General features: G+C 41.3%; 1 protein-coding gene across 9 annotated transcripts in view; it reads right to left on the reverse strand.

Moving 5' to 3' along the window:
• adgrb3 (adhesion G protein-coupled receptor B3) overlaps positions 1-17,831 on the reverse strand; it is a 766,644-nt gene that overhangs the window by 274,472 nt on the left and 474,341 nt on the right. For all 9 annotated transcript variants that reach the window (XM_073056508.1, XM_073056504.1, XM_073056509.1 and 6 more), the window contains 2 exons: positions 15,868-15,970; positions 5,384-5,427 (listed from right to left, as the gene is read on the reverse strand). In XM_073056508.1, coding sequence (XP_072912609.1) covers positions 5,384-5,427; positions 15,868-15,970 — 147 coding nt within the window. The remainder of the gene's footprint in view (positions 1-5,383; positions 5,428-15,867; positions 15,971-17,831) is intronic.

Here is a 17,831-nt window from a genome sequence, read left to right on the forward strand (position 1 = left end):
TAAATTTAGGAAAATATCAGGAGATGCAGATTTCCCTCCTTGACTTAAAAATGTCATACTTCATTGATTGTTGCTGGATTAATATCGGGGAACTTAAGTACAGGGACAGTTTCACCAGGATTGTAACAGCTCAAGTAGGCACCATCTCCAAACAGTCCATGCCAAACCATTTAAACTGCCTAGTCCCATTGATCTGCACCTGGAGTATAACCAACCATACTGGTACTATCTATGTACCTATCCAAACTTCAGCTAAACATTATTGGCCTTGCATGCACCACTTGTGCTGGCAGCTTGTTCCACACTCTTACGGCCTCCTGAGTGAAGAAGTTTTCCCTCTTGCTGTCCTTAACCCATGAACTCAAGTCGTAATCCCACTCAAGCTCAGTGGAAAAGCCTGTTACATTTACCCTATCCATACCCCTCAGAGTTTTGTACACATCTATTAAATCTCCCTTCAATCTTCTACATTTCTAGGAATAACTTCCTAACCTATTCAATCTTTACTTATATCTCATCTCCTCTAGTCTTGGCAACATCCTTGTAAATTTTGTCCATACTCTTTCAACCTTGCTTACTTCTTACCTGTAGGTAGGTGACAAAAACTGCACACAATACTCCAGATTCTCCAATACTCACCAATGTCTTATACTACTTCAACATAACATTCCAGCTTCTGTACTCAATATATTGATTTATGAAGGCCATAGTGCCAAAAGCTTTCTTTATGACCCTATTTATCTGAGCTGGCATTTTTAATGAATTATGGATCTGTATTCCCAGATCTGTTTGTTCTCTGCACTCCTCAGTGCTCCAACATTCACTGTGTAAGACCTATCTTGGTTGGTTCTACTGAACTGCACTTGTCTGCATTAAATTCAATCTGCCAGTTTTCCAGCTGGTCCAGAAACCACTGCAAGCTCTGATTGTCTTCCTCACTGTCCTCTACACCCCCAGTCTTGGTGTCGTCTGAAAATTTGCTGATCCAGTGAACTACTTTATCATCCAGATTATTGATATAGATGACAAACACCAACACAACTGGCACTGATCCCTGTGGCTCTCCAGTAGTCTCAGGCCTCTAGTCAGAGTGTGAACCATTAACTACCACTCTCTGGCTTCTCCCACAAAGTCGCCATATAATCCAATTTCCTATCTCATCTTGAATGCTTAGCAACTGAACTTTCCTGACCAACCTCGCATGTGGGAACTTGTCAAATGCATTGCTGAATTCCATGTAGACAACATCCACTGCCTTGCCTTCATCAACTTTCATGGCAACCTCCTCGAAAAACTCTATAAGACAGGTTAGACATGACCTACCATGCACAAGGCCACGCTGACTATCCTCAATCAGCCCACATCTATCCAAATGGATGTATATCCGACCCTTTAGAATACCCTCTAAATAACTTTCCCACTACTACTGTCAAGCTCACTGGCCTATCATTTCCTAGTTTATTTTTAGAGCACTTTTAAACAGCGGAACAATACTAGCTATCTTCCAATCATCTGGTACCTCACCTGTTGCTAAGAATGATTTAAAGCGTGGATAGGCTTTTTCCATTGAGAGTAGGGGAGATTCAAACAAGAGGACATGAGTTGAGAGTCAGGGGGCAAAAGTTTAGGGGTAACATGAGGGGGAATTTCTTTACTCAGAGAGTGGTAGCTGTGTGGAACGAGCTTCCAGTAGAAGTGGTAGAGGCAGGTTCGGTATTGTCATTTAAAATAAAATTGGATAGGTATACGGACAGGAAAGGGTTATGGGCTGAGTGCGGGTCAGTGGGACTAGGTGAGAGTAAGCGTTCGGCATGGACTGAAAGGGCCGAGATGGTCTGTTTCCGTGCTGTAATTGTTATATGGTTATAAAATCTTGGCTAGGGCCCCTGTAATTTCTACATTTGCCTCCCACAGAGCCCATGGGAACACCTTGTCAAGCCCTGGGAATTTGTCCATCCTAATTTGCCTCAAGACAGCAAACACCTTCTCCTCTGTAATCTGTATTGGGTCCATAACCTCACTGCTGTTTTCTATAGACTCTGTGTCCATCTCCCAAGTAAATACAGATGCAAAAAATGCAGTCAAGATCTCTCCCAACTCTTGAATAAATGCATAGATTATTATTCCAATTTTCCAGAGGACCAATTTTGTCCCACGCAATCCTTTTGCTCTTAACATATCTTTTAGGATTCCCCTCCACCTAGGGCACCCTCTTGCATTCTTTTAGCCCTCCTGATTTAGACTAAGGAGCTGATGGTGGACCTGAGGAGGGCTAAGGCAATGGTGACCCCTGTTTCCATCCAAGGGGTCAGTGTGGACATAGAGGAGGATTACAAATACCTGGGGATATGAATGGACAATAAACTGGACTGGTCAAAGAACACTGAGGCTGTCTACAAGAAGGGTCAGAGCCGTCTCTATTTCCTGAGGAGTCTGAGGTCCTTTAACATCTGCCGGACGACGCTGAGGATGTTCTACGAGGCTGTGGTGGCCAGTGCTATCATGTTTGCTGTTGTGTGCTGGGGTAGTGATGCACCATCAGTAACTCACTCTGAGACGTAAAAGCGAGGTATCGGCTTTTATTGACTGGAAGAAGGAACAAGCAGTGAGTGACCACCATACTACATCCTGGAGACTGAAAGGCCGGGCTCAGACCTCCATCACCTTTATACAGGGGTCTGTGGGAGGAGCAGTCATCAGGGGCGTGTCCAGACAGGTATATGTAGTTCACCACAGGTAGTAGGCTGAGGGTAGCAGACACCAACAGAATCAACAAACTCATTTGTAAGGCCAGTTATGTTGTGGGGGTGGAACTGGACTCTCTGACAGTGGTGTCTGAAAAGAGGATACTGTCCAAGTTGCATGCCATCTTGGACAATGACCCCCATGCACTCCATAATGTACTGGTTAGGCATAGGAGTACATTCAGCCAGAGACTCATTCCACCAAGATGTAACACTGAGCGTCATAGGAAGTCATTCCTGCCTATGGCCATCAAAGTTTACAACTCCGCCCTCGGAGTGTCAGACACCCTGAGCCAATAGGCTGGTCATGGACTTATTTCCACTTGGCATGATAAACATTATTGTTTAATTATTTATGGTTTTATATTACTATATTCTACCGCCAGGACTTAAGAACTATTTAAAAGCTATTATTAATGCTTTTTGAGATAGTGATTTAGATGCATATCATATTTTTTACTGAGTTAAGTATTGTATGTAATTAGTTTTGCTACAACAAGTGTATGGGACATTGGAAAAAAGTTGAATTTCCCCATGGGGATGAATAAAGTATCTATCTATCTATCTATCTATTTCTTCACTATTCTTGGTTGGTGCGGCTGTAACGAAACCCAATTTCCCTCGGGATCAATAAAGTATGTCTGTCTGTCTGTTTCTTTCTTTTCCATAAGTACATCATTTGTTCCTACCTGCTTATACCTGGCTATGCACCTCCTTTTTTTTTCTTAACCAGAGCATAATGTCTCTTGAAAATCAAGGATCCCTAAACCTGTTATATTTACCATTTATTCTGACAGCAACATATACAAACCTTGTACTCTCAAAATTTCACTTTTGAAGGCCTTACACTTACCATGTACACCTTTGGTAGAAAACAGCCTGCCTCAATCCACACTTTCTGATTCCATCAATATTGGCTTTTCTCTAATATAGAATCTCAACCCACAGACCAGACCTATCTTTTTCCTTAGTTACTCTGAAACTAATGGCATTATCATCATTAGGTGCAAAATGTTCCCCCACATGAACTTCTGTCATTTCATTTGCCTTGTCTCATTCTCTAATAGCAGATCAAGTATCACATGCTCTCCTTTTGGGACTTCTCTGTACTGATTAGGGAAACTTTCCTGAACACATTCAACAAACTCTATCCCATCTAGTCCTTTTACACTATGGAAGTCCTAGTCAACATGTGGAAAGTTAAAATCACCTACTACAACAACCTCATGTCTCTTTCAACAATCTGCAATCTCTCTACAAATTTGTTCCTCTAAATTTCTTGGACTGTTGGTGGTCCCATTATAGCCCCATTAATGTGGCCATACCTTTCTTATTCCTCAGTTTCACACAAAAAGCCTCACTAGATGACTTCTCCATTCTATCCTGATTGAGCATTGTAATGACATTTTCCTTGACTAGCAATGCCACCTCTCCTCCGTTAATCCCTTCTGTTCTGTTGTATCTAAAGCAACAGAATTTCAGAATTTTGAAGTTCCAGTCCTGCTCCTCCTGCAACCAGATCTCACTATGGCTACAACATCATAATTCCATGTGTTGAAAGATTTGCATAAATAAAAAAACATGCTAAAACCAAAATAATCATCATACTTGTAAAGTTTTATTTTTAGGTAAAGTTTAAATATTAAATAAATGGATTATCACATAATAGTTACTTTATTCTCATTAACTGGTAATTTTATGTTGCTGTTTTGCCAGCTTAGGTAATTATTATTTTGACATGCACTTGGTATTCAATGCTCGACAGTGGCATAAAGTGAACTTAGAGTTGTCTGTTGCAGAAAAATGCTGCTAAACTGCCTTATTTACTGTTCTAAGATTAATTATCAACAGTGTAAAATGATGATATTTAATCAACAGTCAACACAAATATTTTCTCTTTCTTCTTTGCATTCCAGTGATGCAGTGGTTGGGGGGGGGGTGGTTTGGCGGGGTGCTAAAGTTAGCCAGGTCACATGAAGGGATCATGGCAGGAGAAACAGTTTTATGCTACAGTCCATAGTTAAACATAACCCACTAGTCCAGTTATCTAATTTACAGCAAGAACTGCACAACAGTGCCATATCATCAATCTAGGTCAACTTAGTGCCTTGTTTCAAAGTACCTTGGCGACTTAAAGAATGAATGTCACTACTAAAGCATCATCCAATTAGAGCACAAAACAGTCTCCACATTTAAGAGCAGATATAAAAACATGCAAATGCTCTCAAGAATCAGGATAACTTGCATAATTTTCCATCCACAATTCTTAATATCGGCTCAGCATCCAAGAAACATACTTGAACACTATTTTATGAACTCTACCTCACATGATATGTTGAAGTATTTATTGCTATGTGACTCTTCTATATACAGAATTATAAACACAGTTGTTTAATCACAAATTTGAGTTTACAAGAATGAAGGTACAGTAACAGATGAGAATAGATCTCTGGCTAGTCTAGCCTGTCACACAAAACGTTCATGTCCTGTTACATCACGACAAGCACACTCCACAAACCACCTGAAAGTCATGTGATTTCTTGAAAGAGGAAAGTAAGTTGAATGAAGACAAGAAAAAACTATTCCAATAAAATGATGTAACTAAGAACAAAAGAATTACGAGTGGTATTGTGACTTACGTTTTGCCGTAATCCCACAGGGCACAGTATGGATTATAAGTTCCCTAAAAAAAGACAACAGTTGTAAGTTAACCTCCTCAATGCACACTCTTTTTGGCTGATGAGATAAGCCGTAAAAATGGTCTGCCTTCATTATAAATTCTCTGTGTGATGGAATAAAATAATGCAATTAATGCCAATGCCCACACTGCAGATATAAAAACTCAATGATAAGGACATACACCATGAATAGTAAAACTCCCAGGACTACAGGGAATCAGAGAGTAAGCCCATAAATCACTGAAGGTGACAACATGAGTAGATAGGTGGTGAGTAAGGCAAATGAGATGATGGCCTTCATTCTGCATGGCACTGAAAATAATTTCATAAAAAAACTTCTCAGAGTATTGTGTGCATTTGTGTTTACCACACTATTGGAAGGATTGAGTAGCAGAGGATGCAGAGAAGGTTTCATTTAGGACATAGGAGGAGAATTAGAACATTTGGCCCATCAAGTCTGCTCTGATATTTGATCATGACTGATTTACTATCCTTCTCAACCCCATTTTCCTGTCTTTTCCCCTGTAAGCTTTGACACCCTTACTCATTAAAAACCTACCAGCTTCTATTTTAAATATGCTCAATAACTTGAACTTCACAGCCATCTGTGGCAATGAATTTCGCAGATTCACAACCTTCTAGTGACATAAATTCTTCCTTATCCCTTTTCTAAAGTGACATCTTTCAAGAAGGATAAACTAAATTCCAATGTGTCAGTATATAAAGGGAAGTACAATGGCATAAGAGGGAAACTGGCCAAAGTTGACTGGAAAGAGACATTAGCAGGAAGGACAGTAGAGCACTATTGATTGGAGTTTCTGCGAAAAATGAGGAAAGTGTAAGACAGGTATATTCCAAATAGGAAGAAGTTTTCAAATGGAAGAAGGACATAACCGTGGCTGACAAGTGAAGTCAGAGCCAAAGTAAATGCAAAAGAGAGGGCATACAAGGAAGCCAAAGCTAGTGGGAGATAGAAGATTGGGAAGCTTTTAAAAACTTGCGGAAGGAAACTAAGAAGGTCATTAGGAAGGAAAAGATGAATTATGAAAGGAAGCTGGTGAGTAATATCAAAGAAGATACTTAAAGCTTTTTTAAGTATATAAAGGGTAAAAGAGAGTTGAGGGTAGATATAGGACCAATAGAAAATGATGATGGAGATGTTGTAATGAGAGGCACAGAGATGGCATTGGAACTGAATGCATATTTTGCATCAGTCTTCACAGTGGAAGGCACCTGCAGCATACCGGACATTCAAGAGTGTCAGAGAAATGAATTATGTGCTGTGTAAATTACGACTGAGAAGGTGCTCAGGAAGCTTAATGGTCTGACAGTGGATAAATCTCCTGGACCTGAAGGAATGCATCCTCAGGTTCTTAAGGAAGTAGCTGGAGAGATTGTGGAGGCAACAACAATGATCATTCAAGAGTCGTTAGATTCTGGCATTGTACCGGATGACTGGAAAATTGCAAATGTTAGTCTGCTATTTAAGAAGGGTGGAATTACAGAATACCTGGAGGCACATAACAAGATAGGGCAAAGCCAGCATGTTTTCCTGAAAGGAAAACCCTGCTTGACTAATTTACTGCAATTTTTTTGAGGAAATTACAAGCAGGATAGACAAAAGAGATGTAGTAGATATGGAGTACTTGGATTTTCAGAAGATCTTTGACAACGTACCACACATGAGGCTGCTTAGCAAGATAAGAGCCCATGTAATTACAGGGAAGTTACTAGCATGGGTGGAGCAATGGTTGATTGGCAAAAAACAGAGAGTGGGAATAAAGAGATCCTGTTCTGGCTGGCTGCCGGCTACCAGTGCAGTTCCACAAGGGTCAGTGTTGGGAACTCTGGTTTTTACCATGTATGTCAATGATTTTGCCTATGGGATTAACGGATTTGTGGCTAAATTTGCCGATGATACAAAGATAGAAATGTAGAAACATAGAAAACTTACAGCACAATACAGGCTCTTTGGCCCACAGTACTGTATCGAACATGTACATATTGTAGAAATTACCTAGAGTTACCCATCGCCTCTATTCTTCTAAGCTCCATTTACCTATACAAGAGTCTCTTAAAAGACCCAATTGTATCCACCCCCAACACCATTGCTGGCAGCCCATTTCATGCACTCACTACTCTCTGCGTAAAAAACTTACCCCTGACATCTCCTCTGTAGCTACTTCCAAGCACCTTAAAACCGTGCCCTCTCATGTTAGTCATTTTGGCCTTGGGAAAAAGCCTCTGACTATCCACACAATCAATACCTATCAGGTCACCTTTCATCCTCCGTTGCTCCAAGGAGAAAAGGCCAAATTCATTCAACCTATTCAAATAAGGCACGCTCCCCAATCCAGGCAACATCCTTGTAAATCTCCTCTGCTCCCTTTCTATAGTTTCCACATCCTTCCTGAACTGAGGTGACCTGAACTGAGCACAGTACTCTGTGGGGTCTGATCAGGGTCCTATATAGCTGTAACATTACCTCTTGGCTCTTGAGATCAATCCCATGGTTGATGAAGGCCAATGCACCGCATGCCTTCTTAACCACACAGTCATCCTGTGCAGCAGCTTTGTGTGTCCTATGGACTTGGACCCCAAATCCCTCTGATCCTCCACACTGCCAAGAGTCTTATATTCTGCCATCATATTTGATCTACCATTCTATCGATGTCCCGCAGTAACCTCTGACAGCCCTCCACACTATCCACAACACCCCCAACCTGAGTGTCATCAGAAAATTTATCATCCCTCCACTTCCTCATCCAGGTCATTCATAAACATCACAATGAGAAGGGGTCCTAGAACAGATCCCTGAGGCACACCACTGGTTACTGACCTCCATGTAGAATATGACTCATCTACAACCACTCTTTGCCTTCTGTGGGCAAGCCTGTTCCGGATCCACAAAGCAAGGTCCCCATGGATCCCATGCCTCCTTACTTTCTCAATAAGCCTTGTATGGGACATCTTATCAAATGCCTTGCTGATATCCATATACGCTACATCTACTGCTCTACCTTCATCAATGTGTTTAGTCATATCCACAAAATTTAATTCAGGCTCGTAAGGCATGACCTGCCTTTAACAAAGCCATGCTGATTATTCCTAATCATATTATGCCTCTCCAAATGTTCATAAATCCTGCCTCTCAGGATCTTTTCCATCAACTTACCAACCACTGAAGTAAGACTCATTGTTCTATAATTTCTCTCATTGTTCTATCTCTACTCCCTATCTTAAATAAGGGAACAACATCTGCAACACTCCAATCCTCCGGAACTTCTCCCATCCCCATTGATGATGCAAAGATCATTGCCAGAAGCTCAGCAATCTCCACCCTCGTCTCCCACAGTAGGCTAGGGTATATCTCATCTGGTCCCAGTGACTTATCCAACTTGATGCTTTCTAAAAGCTTCAGCACATCCTCTTTCTTAATGTCTATATGCTCAAGCTTTTCAGTCCATTGTAAGTCATCCCTACAATCGCCAAGGTCCTTTTCTGTAGTGAATACTGAAGCAAAATACTCATTAAGTAGCTCCGCTACCTCCTCCAGTTCCATACACACTTTTCCACTGACATAATTGATTGGTCCTATCCTCTCACGTCTTATCTTCTTGCTCTTTACATACTTGTGGAATGTTTTGGGGTTTTCCTTAATCCTGTTCACCAAGGCCTTCTCATTGCCCCTTCTGGCTCTCCTAATTTCATTCTTAAGCTCCTTCCAGCCAGCTTTATAATTTTCCAGATCTCTGTCGTTACCTAGCTTTTTGAATCTTTCATAAGCTTTTCTTTTCTTCTTGACTAGATTTTCTACAGCCTTTGTACACCATGGTTCCTGTACCTACTATCCTTTCCCTGTCTCACTTGAATGTACCTATGCAGAACGCCACGCAAACATCCCCTGAATATTTGCCACATTCTTGCTGTACATTTCCCTGAGAAAATCTGCTCCCAATTTATGCTTCCAAGGTCCTGCCTGATAGCTTCATATTTCCCCTTACTCCAATTAAACTTTTTCCTGACTTGTCTGCTCCTATCCCTCTCCAATGTAAAGGAGATAAAATTGTGATCACTATCTTTAAAATGCTCTCCCACTGAGAAACCTGATACCTGACCAGGTTGATTTCCCAATACCAGATCAAGTACAGCCTCTCTTCTTGTAGGCGTATGTACATATTGTGTCAGAAACCTTCCTGAACAGGTGGAGGAGCGGGTAGTGTTGAGGAAACAGAGAGCCTGCAAAGAGACTTAGATGGTTTAGGGAAATAGGCAAAGAAATGGCAAATGAAATACAATGTTGGAAAGTGTATGGTCATTCACTTTAGTGGAAGAAGTAAAAGGGGGGACTATTATTTAGATGGGGAGAGAATTCAAAATGCCGAAATGCAAAGCAACTTAGGAGTCCTTGTGCAGGATACCCTTAAGGTTAACCTCCAGGTTGAGTCATTGGTGAAGAAGGCAAATGCAATGTTGGCATTAATTTCTCAAGCTATAGAATATATAAGAGTAGGGATGTGATGTTGAGGCTCTATAAGGCACTCGTGAGACCACACTTGGAGTATTGTGTGCAGTTTTGGGCTCCTTATTTTAGAAAGGATATGCTGACATTGGAGAGTGTTCAGAGAAGATTCACAAGAATGATTCAGGGAATGAAAAGGTTACTGTATGAGGTAAGTCTGGAAACTCTTGGGCTGTATTCCCTGAAGTTCAGGAGAATGGGGGGGGGGGGATCTCATTGAAACATTCTGAATGTTAAAAGGCCTGAACAGATTAGACATGGCAAAGTTATTTCCCAAGGTAGGGGAATCTTCGACAAGGGGGTACGACTTCAGGACTGCGTTTAGAACTGAGATGTGAAGAAACTACTTCAGTTAGAGGGTGGTAAATCTGTGGAATTTGTTGCCACGAGTGGCTGTGGAGGCCAAGTTTTTGATTTTGATTAGCTAGTGCATCAAAGGGCATGGGGAAAAAGCAGGGGAGTGGGGATGACTGGAAGAATTGGATCAACGCATGATTGAATAGTGGAGCAGACTCGATGGGCCAAATGGCCTACTTCTGCCCCTATATCTTCTGGTCTTATGGTCTTATTTTTATATTCTGAGCATATGCCCTCTGGTCTGAGATTCCTCCACTCTAGGAAACATCCTTTCTCCATGTCCACTCAATCTAGACCTTTCAATATTCAATAGGTTTCAATTAGATCCATTCTGATTTGTCTAAACTCCAGCTAGTAAAGGCCCAGAGCCATCAAAAGCACCTCAAGCATACGTTAACCCTTAATTTCCTGCAATTTTTCTCGTGAAGCTACTCTGGATCCTCTCCAATGCCAGCATTTCCTTTCTTAAATAAGGGGCCCAAAATGGCTTACAATACTCCAAGTGCGGTCTGACCAATGCCTTACAAAGCCTCACCATTGCATCCTTAGGTTCACCATATCATTGCCTGATACGGAACATTTCAGTTGAGAGGAGTGACTGGATAGGATAGGATTGTTTTGTTGCATCAGAGAAGATGAGGGGGAACCCGAAGAATATTTCAAAATTCTGTAGATGTAGATCAGTTGGAAAACAGGAATCTGCATAAGTTTAAAGTGAGGAGGAAGATCATTACAGGGGAGCTAAGGAAACAACTTTTTTTCACACAGACTATGTTTGCAGTCTGGAAGATGGTGGATGTATTTATTCTCACAGTATTTAACAACAGCCCTGGATAAGGGCTTGAAATGCCAAGCAGAGAAGGATATGGACCAAGTACTAGTAAATGTAATTGGTATATTGTCATCAGCAGCATGGTGCAGCGGAATTATGCTGGGCCCATCACCCAGAGGTCGGTGAATTAAACCGTCGTCTGCTAACAGTTGTTCACGAGAATGATCCTGGGAATTGAAGGGTTAATGTATGAGGACCATTTGATTCCCCTGGGCCTGTACTCGCAGGAGTTTAGAAGAATGAGTGAGATCCCATTGAAACCTATTGAATATTAAAAGTTATAGATAAAGTGGACATGGAGAGGATGTTTCCTATAGTGGGGGAATCTAGGACCAGAGGGTACAATCTCAGATTACAAGGATGTCCCTTTAGAACAGAGATGAAGAGGAATTTTTTTAGCCAGAGGATGGTGAGTCTGTGGAATTCCTTGCTACAGATGGCTGTGGAGGCCAAGTCAATGGGTACATTTGAAGTGGAAGTTGATAGGTTCTTGATGAGTATGAGTAACAAAAGTTACAGAGAGAAGGCAGGAGAATAGGATTGAGAGGGATAATAAATCATTCATGATGGATTGCGGAGCAGACTTGATGAACTGAATGGCCTAATTCTACTCCTATGTCTTATTTTCTTATGTTATAGATGGGTATCTGATGGACTTGGTGGGCAGCAGAGCATGCTTCTCTCTATATGATTCAATAATTTTCTATCTACCACAATTATTAGATTTGGTTTGACTTGTTTTGACTGTGTGTATACAGTATGTATTTGTGAAATAACCGGTGACCTCTTAATTCAAAACTGCAGAGTAGCAGTGACAATGTTGCATATGACCTCCTTGTTTCACCATTTGATATTCAATTCAGAAGACAATGAGAGTGGTGGGATAGAAAATGGCCAACACAATTATGTCCATTTTGCACTGCAACCTATGATTCTTCTTCATTCATTACTTTTACGGCATCGATGTGTCCTAAATCTGCTTAGTGAGTGGGTTTTTTGGGTTTGTAATCCTATGTCTTTTCAGGCAGGTCAAAGCTGGATTATTGAACTCCAGCCTAGACAGAAACATGGCTGTGAATGTACAATATTGTGCAAAAGTCTTAGGCACATATTGTACATATAGCTAGAGTGCCTAAGGTCTTTGCACAGCACTAGCAAATTTTATGTATTGCACTGTACTGCTGCCACAAAAAAAATCAAGACATATGTGAGTGATGATTAACCTGATTCTGATATGGGTCTCTATTGTGGACTGAGAGTGGAAAGGGGACAGGGAAAGGGGAATCATGGTTGACAAAAGGGGAAGGGAGAGGTGAGGGAGCAAGAAGCACCAGAGAGACATCCTGTAATGATCAATAAACCAATTGTTTAGAGTTAAATGACCTTGCTTGGCGTCTTAGGGCAGGGTATGTCTGCACCCATGCTACCCCTGCTCCTGGCATTCTTTCTCTCCCACCTATCCCACACTCCTCCTGTGGGTGCTTCACCTCATCATTGTCAACATCCTTTGCTCCAGCCAGATTTACAAACTCGCTCCCTGCTCCACGTTGACTGTGCAAAAGTCTGTGGCACCCTTGCTATATATATGTGCCTAAGACTTTACACAGTGCCGTAAAAGAAATTGGTGGAACTCAGTGGTTAGGCAGCATCAATGATGGAAGATGAACAGTTGACATTTTAGGTTGTTAAGATAGTTGGTTATTCATCCTTTAAAGTCTAGAAATTCTCAAAAGGCCTTATGGCAATCACGAAGTTGGACACAATGATCTGGAAACTGTCAAGTTTCCAGCAGAGTGAATTCAATGGCGACCTGATCCTCTCATTATATAGCCCCAACTACAAACTCAAGGCCTCAATTGCACCTGAACCAAAATGGGTGGAACCAGATTTTCTCTGTTGATTGGTCAGTGGGTGTGAATCAAATGGTTGGCATGAATATTAGCCATGAATCAATCCAGCTTGTGTGATGGGTCAGAAAGGGGTGGGGTAGTAATCAAAATTTGTGCTTTCAGGGAGGAGTGTGGGAAGGATTGCAATCTGTAACTTCAGTTAGAGAGGGATGAGACAGTGATTGCAGCAGCCTGTGACTTGGGTTGAGGGAAGAGACTGAAGTCTGTGCTATGGGTTCAGGAAGAAGAATTATAATCTGTTCTGCTTTAGTGAAGTGGAGAGGGTGAATGGAGCTTACACTTTTAGAGAGGGGTTGTGAAGAGGTTGGCCAAGTATCATGGAAGGAGGTGCAGGATTGCTATGCAGATTATTACAGAAGACCGCAGACCTGGATCATGCAGAAAATCACTATGGAAAATCAATGCCTATGGTCGCAGCCATGGATTGTCATAGCATCCCAGGTTTACTGCCACTGTTGAGGAACACCACCCAAGAACAATGCCTGGAATTACTGTGGTGGCATGTTAAGGGGAAAGGGTAAATTCACAGCACCCATTTGATGCCTCTGCAGTTCAGGAGATTGGCTGGCTAGTGAATGGGCTAGAAATATGGAAGATGCAGATTGCTAGGAATTTCCAAGGTAAGGAGGGGGTCTCATCTAAAGTGAACCTCATCCTCCTTGCACTTGGCTGGGAGAACAGGACACAGATTTAAAGTGAGAGGGAGGAAAGTTCCAAGGGAAGTGTTTTGTTTTACACACAAGAGTGGTAGGTGCCTGGAATGTACTGTCAGAAGAGGTAGTGGAGGGAGATACAAAACAGACATTTAAGAGGCTCTTAGACAGGCACATGAATATGCAAAGAATAGAGGGATATGGACTGTGTGCAGGCAGAAGGAATTAGGTGTTATCATCTGAATTAGTTTGGCACAACATAGCTGAAGTCCCTCTTCTGTGTTGTAACAGTATGATTCAAGCACTCCAGCACGCTCCAAATGTAGAACAGGACCAATGATGATGTCATTTGTGTGTCCCTGGTGTGAAAATAACATCAGTGGCACAAGTATGTCTCGTGCCAGAAGTGCCTAGTTAAATATGAAATGACTTGGAAACAATCGCAATCATTTGTCACTCTGGAAATAATGTTAATTTCATAACAGTGGAAAAAGACTAGTATCTTATTACAGCTAAGATAACGCAAAAAATGCAAATGTTGACTTATAGAGGACGCTCAGATGATGAGTTAACCCACTGAAGACCCTGAGCAATCTCGCTGTCCTTTTATAAATATTCATTCCCATGTTATTAAAATAACTGATTTCCTGCAATTTTCTTGTGAATGTCGTTAAACCTATAATTAGTGAACTGCACTGAGGCATGAAAATTTCTTCATTCCAAGAAATTTGCCAACTGCAAAGGCATTCTATTTTTGACCCTGGGTTATAAAATAATTCTAATTTAGAGATTGTGCAACTGATCGTCGATGTTTTACTCGGGTAGCAGTGAACATCCAGTTGGAAGGTTGAGAGAATTTCAGGAACCAGCACAAAGGTAGTAAGAGGAGGAGTTCTGTAGTAGGACAAGTTTTGTGGCAGGGAAGAGGAGTTTAGGGAGAAAACATCCTGGTGGAGGGGACACCAAAGGCTGAATGACATTCTATCTTTCAGGTTTATTATAGACAGGAATGAAGCCAGATGACTAACAGAGAAGAGCGGAAGCTTGTGGATCAGTGGGGAGAGGGGCAATATGAGCAAAAGTTGCTTTATAGAGGCTTGGCTGCAGAACACCCACTAAAGATTACCGGTAAATGATTCTAGAGTTTGAATAAGGTGGTGAGAGTAGACTACTGAGATTTTCTTGCATTGATGAGCTGTACCATACATCTAGCCTGTCAACAGTATTGTAATTGGTTATTATTTTCACATGTCCTAATAAATCATGAAACGTTTTGTTTCACATGCTATCCAAACACATCATTCCAAACATAGGTACATTGTGGCAGCACAAAGGGAAAAGTAATAGCAGAATGCAGAATATAATTTTACAGTTACAGAGAAGCTACAGTGCAGATAGACAAATATGATGCAAGGGCCATAATGAGACAGACCTCAAAATCAAGAGGTCATTCAGAGTTTTATGACAGTGAGATAGAAGCTGTCTTTGACCCTGGTTCTCAAGCTTTTGTATCTTGTCTTTGCTGGAAAGGGGCAGAAAAGAGAATGAATGGTGTGGAAGTGATCTTTGGTTATGATGGCTGCTTTTCCGAGGTAGCATGAAGCATGGAATGAATCAATGGAGGGGAAGTGGTTTTCATAATAGATTGGGCTGAGTTCACATTTCACTGTAATTTCTTGCAGTTTTGAGCAGAGCAGTTGGCATACCAAGCTTAGATTCATCCGGCCAGAATGATCACTATAGCACATCTCTAAAAATTGGCGAGGGTCATTGGGGGCCATTCTAAGGAAGAAAAATGGCTGGTGTGCCTTCTTGGCCATAGCATCAACGTGGTTGAGCCAGGGCAAGCTATTGGTGATAAATACACCTGGGAACTTGAAGGTCTCAGCAATCTTCACCTCAGCATTACTGGTACATGATATGTAGCATTTTTTCTGTGAGACATGCAGGCATGTTTTAAACCACGGTGTAAATAAATGAGAATGGAGAATGAGCAGAAAAGTTACCAGGATAAATATTTTGAGGCAGAGAAGGAGTCCCTACAGCATCACAGTATTTTGCTCTGTGCACCAAACCATACAAAACATGCTCTCTTGGAATGCAAAGTCGTCCCAGAAAACTTTGATGTTAATCCTCTTGGAGTAACTTGCCATGAATTTGGGAATACTTACATTTGCTAAGTGAGCCAGTTCGATCTCCAGCACAGATTCAGTGATCATTGGTTCTGGTCTAACTGTCACTGCGATTACTTTTGAATTCACAATGGTGTAATTTCTGGAAGGAAAGCAACAGAAAGAGAAAATATTCAAACAAAACAATTCAAGGAAATTCTGGATCACAGACTGGCAGTGTCTTGATTTTAAAATTTATTTTTTATGAAACCATCTAATACCTTTCGTAGCTACTTCTAATCCTATAGCTTTCCCAGCCCTAATTTTACTCTCCACCATTTACTCCTGTTGGTCATTAGTTTCAAATTCTTAACATGAACTTCATCTCTTCTCTGGCTGTCATTAATCTTTGAAGATCTGCCTTAAAAACTCCCCCTTAAGACATGTTTTTGTCCATTTGACCTGATACATTCTCATGTAGTAGTGTTACATTTTGTTCTATGGTATTTCAGTGAAATGTTTGAGATGCATTACAGTGGGAAAGGCAATGTATTCACAAAGAGTGTGAAGGTTAGTTGGCACACAGTCATAGACACAAGATTTTCTACAGATCGGGAAATCTTGAGTAACACACACCAAATGCTACAGGAACTCAGCAGGTCAGGCAGCACTGATGGACGGAAATAAACAGTGATGTTTTGGTCTGGGATCCTTCATCACAACTGGAAAGGAAGGGGGTAGAAGCCAGAAGGTGATGGACGGGAAGGAGCAAAAGCTGGCAGATAATGGGTGAGACCAGGTGACAAGGAAGGAGAATAGTAGGTGAGGGGGATGACATGAGAAGCTAGGAAGTGATAGGTAGAAGAGGTGAAGTCCTGAAAGAGGTGTGGAACTGAGGGAGGTGAGCAGAAGAAAAGGGATGAGATGACCATTAAAATTAAGGAAAAAATAAAATAGGGGGAAGGGGGAAACATGGGGGGGGGGGTGGTTACTGCAAATGAGAAAAAATTGATGTTTGTGCCATCAGGTTGGAGACTACCCAAACAGAGTATGAGGTATTGCTCCTCCAATCTGTGTTTGGCTTTGGTAGTGGAAATCATGGACAGACTGGTTAGCAACAGTCCGTTAGCAACTGCCCTGCTTCTGCCCGAATCTTGGTAGAAACAGCTGGAGCTGGGACAAGAAAATTTGCCTGATCCATGGCTGACTATGGTGAGAAATATGGAGTTAGTGGCCAAGATTCCTGCCTCAAGCAGGCAGGTAACAATAAAATGTTTAATTTTTATGCAAAAATGAGAAGAACAGCTAAAGTGGGAATATCACTTTTACCCCAGTGAGCAATGTAGACTGAGATCGATTTGCAATTCATAAAATACTTTTCAGCAATTGCAACACTTTTGACACAATAATTAATGAGTCACCGATGCCTCATCAATTCATAACTGGATTATACAGTTTAAACTTAGTATCCTAATTTCCACTTTTCTTTGAAAGGGCTGAGCAATTTACTTGACTATAGGTTTTAAAGTAACTGCTAATGTTCAAGAAAATGAACTAAACCAAGCTAATCTTGGTGGGGATGTTGAATTGGTTAAAGGCTGTTGAAGTGTTGAAGGAACTTTATAAATTCATTTTTCTGGATCTCGGCATAATTGGCAAGGGCAAGATTTACTGCCCATTCTTAATTGCTAGGACGGTTGTGAATCACCATTTTGAACTGCTGCAGTTTTCCAATGTAGCACGGGAGAGATATTTCCAGGATTTAGACTAAGTGACGATAAAGGATAAGTGATGCACTTCCAACTCACAATGGTGTGCAACTTGGAGTAGAACCACCAAACATTGGGTCATGGAGTCATTGGCACAAAACAGGCTCTTCGACCCACCACAACTACGATGGCCATCAATAACCCCCTTACACTACCTGCTTTCACAACCTATTCAGGCAAGTTCCAACCATCATCCAGGTGAAAATAATCTTCCACAGTAAAACACTTAACCCGTATATTAAACCTGTCTTTGAT

This window comes from Hemitrygon akajei, chromosome 9 (genome assembly GCF_048418815.1).
Source record: "Hemitrygon akajei chromosome 9, sHemAka1.3, whole genome shotgun sequence".
In the NCBI taxonomy this organism is placed as follows: domain Eukaryota; kingdom Metazoa; phylum Chordata; class Chondrichthyes; order Myliobatiformes; family Dasyatidae; genus Hemitrygon; species Hemitrygon akajei.